The 6,188-nt window shown below is 40.2% G+C and overlaps 2 protein-coding genes across 4 annotated transcripts in view; one reads left to right on the top strand and one right to left on the bottom strand.

Annotated features, from left to right (window-relative positions):
• Positions 1-835, bottom strand: part of LOC101851426 (DNA repair protein RAD52 homolog) — a 20,839-nt gene extending 20,004 nt beyond the window's left edge. For both annotated transcript variants that reach the window (XM_035971128.1, XM_035971129.1), the window contains exon 1: positions 730-835. The gene's annotated coding sequence lies outside the window, so the exon portion shown is untranslated. The remainder of the gene's footprint in view (positions 1-729) is intronic.
• Positions 836-956: 121 nt separating this feature from the next.
• The window catches only part of LOC101851061 (ERC protein 2), a 49,272-nt gene continuing 44,040 nt past the window's right edge, over positions 957-6,188 (top strand). For both annotated transcript variants that reach the window (XM_005103616.3, XM_005103615.3), the window contains exons 1-2: positions 957-2,682; positions 4,963-5,139. In XM_005103616.3, the coding sequence (XP_005103673.1) occupies positions 1,783-2,682; positions 4,963-5,139 (1,077 nt within the window). In that variant the 5' untranslated portion in view covers positions 957-1,782. The remainder of the gene's footprint in view (positions 2,683-4,962; positions 5,140-6,188) is intronic.

Here is a 6,188-nt window from a genome sequence, read left to right as displayed (position 1 = left end):
ACACACACACACACACACACACACTACCGGGTCTGGGCGCTGAAACTTTCCGAAATCACAAAAGAGTTCCCTTACCAGGTCTGTATACTTCGTGACTTTGTTCCCGGTTAGCGGGTCTGTATACTGTATACACTTCGATTTCAAAAAACTATTAAATTGCAACGGAAATGAAGTTGATATTCGTGTTCAGAGCATCAATATTTAGTAGAAAATGGACAACTGGTAGCTGAGTGTGAGACGGGAGGGAAAGTAAAAAAAATACCGGGCTATCAGATGAGGAGCAGCTAGACTGACCACAGAGTCTGACAAAGTAAAGTTCCTGACCTATACAGTAAGTTAGTCGTAAGTCTCAGCTCAAAAAGAGTGGATGGTGGAGGCTAGTTTTTGCTAAGCTAGAGATAGAGGCGATTTTGTAGTTTCGTTCGATAAAGTCAAGAGATGGGGGGTTTCAGGTTGCCCCCCTGACCTAATAAAAATATGGAGGTTGGGGGGTTCAGGGGGGCATGCCCCCCTGAATGTTTTCCTAATGTGATGTTTTAAAGTTAGGTTGCATCCCTGCTCTTTGTGCAGCCTATTTCAAAGAGTATTTGGTCATCAAGACTTCTGGGCGTGCCGACTTCTGTGGATTTCTTCTCTGGATGTAAATAAATGGGTCGTGGACTTAAACGAACGGAACTATCTACAAGATCACCGAGATAGAATTGAATACTAGATCTAAAATCTACGTACTTTCTATTCACCTTGACTGTTAAAGTCAAAACAATAATACAACAACGTCGACTCCAAAATGTGCAGAGCAACCATTGCAATCAAGCTTGGTGGAATTTTTCAACTGAAGATTTCCCGCAACGGTGCAATCGAATAAACTTTTTTCAAAGAAGAGCTTATCGGAAGCTGTACTGAAAAGGTCAAGACAACCCGGAAATAGGGGTCGCTAATCCGAAGTTTGTAGTGCCTGATTTAGGCCTGTTACTGAGAGATGGTACTCCTTCACTACTAGGGCAGTCCTTCGAAAGCGATAACAATGGCATTTTATAAGGGATTATCTTCCGGGAGATTCATTTTGGTCAACTTTGCGTTGTAATATATGCTGGAGTAATGCCTGGAGGTTTGCTAATGTTCGTTTGATAAAAAATTCTAGAAACCAGTGCAGTGCTGAAATTTTCTTTGCAGTGTCTGCTAGAGTTGGCTTTTCGGTAGATTCAGACTGTTGCTTTCACTCTGGAAGTGGACATGGAAGTGCTTCTGATTGTTCTCTTGTTAGTCCACGTCGTCTGACAGTATTTATTTTTGGTGAAGTGTGATTGATATTGGACACAGTTTATTAGATGGTATTCGTTTGGTCGCGAAACTTACCAATGACCAAAGACAATGAGAAAATGAAGTGTAGATCTATGGAATTGCATGACGAATGTGTCTGTGTAGTCCATCACATGAAGTTGTGTTTAGGTCTAAGTTGTGACTGAGTAGCATGTGTAAAGACGAAGATTTAACAGAATACAGCAAAAGAAAAGGTAGGCCAAGGGCTGTAGGGCCTATCTTTATTGGTGAGCACTGCATCCATAGTGCACAGTGTCACAATATTATATCGGACGTGATAATGTGAGAGTTTGGAACAAAGTCAGCAAAGTGCAATGTTTCTCGAATTCATCCATCTAATAAACGTGATCATGAGCATCAAATAGAGAAATAAGTAAGCCTTAGCCAGAACGAGACCTACAGAAAATTTTGTCGCCCTTAGAAATTTGAAAAAGAGGGAGGTTATCATTCTCACTGGCAAAAATGAGGCGGATGTTTAGCAAAAACAGATCTTCTCGCCGCAAAGACAAAAACTGCAACGATGGTTCAAATAGCTCCAATGTGGAAGCGGTTGGACATTCAAGTGGCTCTCTAAGCAGAGCACAAGCTGAAGCATTGTACAGCAATAATACAAGTCCAGCTCGAAGTTCCAGTACAGGACATAGTCCAAGTTACAGCGGTGCTTATGGCAATGGCTCCATGGAAAGACCCCCTCGTGGTCGTGCAATGTCTGATGGGTCACCAGCTGAATTTGCAGTTTCGTCACCATTGGACTTTCCTATGGAGCACCTACAGTCTTTCAATGCCACATACGGGCTGAATCCTTCACAAAGGACATACATTGACAGCAGATCCATACCCCGGCACACGCCCTTAAAAAGTCTCATTAGTCCCACCCACAGTCGAAGTATTAGTTCCAGCAGGGGCAATACAATTACTCAAAGCCAAAGTCATGCCAGAGCTAGCAGCACAAGTAGTCTAGGAAATTCTTTACGTGAAAGATCTTTAGAAAGAATTGAAAGGGAAAATGCGTATTTAGGTGATGCTTCTTTAGACAGACATTTTGAACAAATGCAGCTTAATATGCAAATGGACAACCGATTAAATCAGGATACAAGGTATAATACGACAGGACGTGATAGATCACTCGATCGTGAATATCCTCACATGGGTGCTAGGTCACTGGAGAGAGACCCTCATTCTGTGAGTCGATCAAGGTCCATGGATCGCGGTGGTGAATACAATTATCCATCGGCTACATTACCTACAATGCCATTGTTATCGCATCCGTCCAGTATCCCACCATCGGATCATTCAAGTCATGAATTTCGAAATTCACTTGTATTTGAGATGCAAGTGCAGATATCTGATCTTCACAAAGAGGTATGCATATAATCATGTTCTCTCTATATTAAGCATGCATTTGAAGTGCACATCTGTATTGCACATTTTCTTTTTTTTTTTCTAATCTAAGATAGTATTGTGCCTCTACTGCTAAGCCTGAAACTGTATTGGGCTCTTTGGTTGGATTATAATACAGTAGGCCTGGAAGCGATGAAGGGGTTAAAAAAGCACTCCCTGATATGAACCCGTATACTATTACTGTTATAACTATGGGCAGAACAAAATGTGTTATTAAGCAAGTAAAATTGCTGTTCAGTTCGGATGCTCAAAAAGTTTGTTTTCAAGAGAGAAAACTTCTTTAAGTGTCTCAGCTCTCGGCTGCTGTTATTTTCATTGAGCAAAATGTTTTCAAACACAGATAAATTTGAGAGTGCCGTTATACACAGAAACTTGTCATATGGAATCTCCTTCATAAATTTCTGTCTGATCAGAAAACTTAACAAGCCATTATCAACAAATTTCCTTCCCTTCAGAGTGTTTTGACAAGTTTGGTTCCCCTGACTCTAATTAACCTTAACGCCATACTGCCAGATGAGGGAGGGGAGAAGGGATGCAGTTTGGAGGTAGCTGATACCCTACCCTAGTGAGCTCTGAGTAGTGCAGATGGTCAGGGTGGTGTTGGTGTGAATTCTGACTGACTTGTCAACTTGTCTTCAAAGTGCTCAGGTGGTGTGCCAGCAGGTCACTTTTCTTGGGTCGCCAGAGGCGGGAAATTTGATCACTGCCTGCTGCCCTGATCAACTGCCAGCTGAACAAGTTCCCTGAATCGTTGTGTTACATGCAGAGGGACGTGGCATTTGTTGATTGTGCATTTTATTCATGGGTAGGGCTATGGGTGGAAACACAGTCCCAGGAGACATTATAATCTTGTCTGGTGTAATTTGGTCAAACAGTGGTCCCAATAAGATGCAGACACAGGTGACAATGGATTATATGAAGACTCATGCTTGCCATCAGAGCGGCTAGGATAGTACTTTGGAGCTGGAAATTTTAGCCAGTGTTTGCTGACGGGAGAGGCACCCCTTGATCCCATCGCATCTGGACGTCTGGAACCCCCTCCCTCTAAATTCCTCTGTCCAAGACGGAAATTGCCTTGGACATAATTTTTTTGGGGGTTCCCTTCCGATTCCATCTCCTGGACAGGTTCAATTGTTGTATGGATCAAAAGTTACTCAAGAAAACAACTTGCATCGTATGAGATGATGGATAGAAAAACCAATTTAGGCATACTCTGTTGTCTTATATTAAGAAACAAATTTACAGCAGACAATGTTAAGATTGCTGCACAATTGCAATTATGGTAGTAGAGAATGAATACCTGTTTAGGTCTGGAGAAAGGAATGGAGCAATAAGAACAGGAGAGAAAAGTCATCTATACACAGAAAAGGGATTGTAATCTATTATTTTGCTGGATATGCAGGCATGGGTATTTTAACTACCACATTTTCCCAGCAACTGATTAGGAATGGTAATTTTGCTGTAAATAGGAGCAGACCACACAAGAGTACCAAACACCTGCACTGTCAACACAGAGGTGCATATGCTCCTAAACAAAAAAAAATAAAGAGATCAAATTACTTTTGAAACATTAGGCAAAGAGTACAAGGAAGCAAAGAAAGGGAATGGTCAGGCATTTCTTGTTCAATTTTCATTCTTTGATATTGTAGAATCTAAATGATGACTTCTCAGGTAAGGTGTGGTTCTTTATTCTGACACCCCCTCCCCCATCTTTTCCCTTTCCTTTCATCCTTAACAAATATGTGTGTAAGTAGAGACTGTCTTGTCTGTGCTCTTCCATCGTGAAGAATGTTTTTCTGTTCTTTATCGTTCCCCTTTTTCCTCAGCTGCTTCTGCACTCTATTTTCTGAAGTCCCCCTTTCTCTTTTCTTCTTTTCTGAAATCTCACCAAATCATTTTCTGTAAATTGTCTCGTATATTATGTCTTTCTTTTTGAGATTGCTATACCAGGATTATTTTCCTCTGTCTCTGATTTTACTCTCAAGACTTCTCCATTGTTGGCGTTGTCCAATTTCCACAACTTTTCACTTTGTTTAATGTGGCTCATTTCCATACTATGGCAGACTTTTGAGGCCATGCCTGCTTCTCTTTTTGTGTGTATACAGTGATTAATCTAATCTGCCTGAAAATCTTCCGGGCTAAACATCTCTTAGTATAGGCTAATAATTGATTAAAATAATTTGAAATACTTACTTTAATATATTTAAGGCCTATTATCATATGTTGTTTTCACTTCTTCAGGTCAGTAAACTTCAGAAAGATTTGGATCACTCCAGGGAGAAACTGTCATCAAGTATGAATTCAATAAAAACATTTTGGTCTCCGGAGTTGAAGAAAGAGAGAGCAGTTAGAAAAGAAGAGGCTGCGCGCTGCAATTTGCTAAATGAACAGCTAAAAGTGGCTGAAGCAGAACTAAGGGTGAGTTTATTATATCTTTGGTTCTTTTTCGGCTTTCGTTTGTTAATCTTTGCAATTGATGAGATGTATTTTTGTGCTGAGTTAAAAGGCTACAGTTTGTGCCACATAAAGTTGTGAGATATAATTAATTATGCCTTTTTATTCAGTTGTTAGAGCAGTAAATAACTCTTATTGTTTTGCCCATGTTTTCCTTCAACCTCTCAATATAGTTTTATTGTTTGACATCAAAAGGTAGGTTTTCCCAAATATATGTTATCTAAATCTAATAGCTACTATTTGTCTGTCTGATATCAGCTTCTAAGGCTCAGGTGTTCTACTTTACACAATAGAACACTATTTTATTATCAGTATGCTGAGAATGCTTATCAACCCCCCTCCCTTTCCCGCCTGTCCTTAAAAAGAATCCCTGTGCAGACTCTAATCTGGGGATTCAGTGTATAAGTTTTCTGTGACACCTTGGAGCAAATGAAGTTGTTTGCAGTGTGTAGTTAGATCAAGAAGAATCTTTTTTTTAAATCTGTTCTTCTGTTCGCTTTGAGTTAGCGTGTATTGAAGGATTTCTAAGGTAAGGCATTTTACAAGAATTTTCCCTCTTGGCTTGGTGGCATTGGAGATGGAGGTTAAATTCAGAGGTACTACATCTTAATCTGACAGTGTTGCAAAGCATGGTGTCAGACTTCAGTCTCTTAAATGAATGTGTTCCTATTGGCAATGGACTTATTTTTTAAGAAAAGCAGTACTGTAATTTTTGTCTTTAGGTTAGGAGGTTGGAGTGTGTTTAATCACAGAAATACCAGTTTTAAGGTACCATCTGCTATTCCCATGTGTCTTATTGCGCACTTAAAGGCATCAGACTTGAGAAGCATAGTTTCATGAAATCACAGCAGATAGACATCATAATTTGTGCTTTCCTTGACCCCCTACTAACCCTGTGTCTTGGGAAATAAATGTTAGCCGCCTGCTACCCGCTGTATGCACACCAAGTTTATTTTAAATTTCTCTTTCTTTCTTTAAAATACTCGCTTCAACCAAATATGTCCCCCCCCCCC

Source organism: Aplysia californica, unplaced genomic scaffold (genome assembly GCF_000002075.1).
Source record: "Aplysia californica isolate F4 #8 unplaced genomic scaffold, AplCal3.0 scaffold00382, whole genome shotgun sequence".
Classification (NCBI taxonomy): Eukaryota; Metazoa; Mollusca; class Gastropoda; order Aplysiida; family Aplysiidae; genus Aplysia; species Aplysia californica.
Note: the sequence above shows the minus strand (reverse complement) of the source record. Positions and strands in the feature narration are given on the sequence as shown.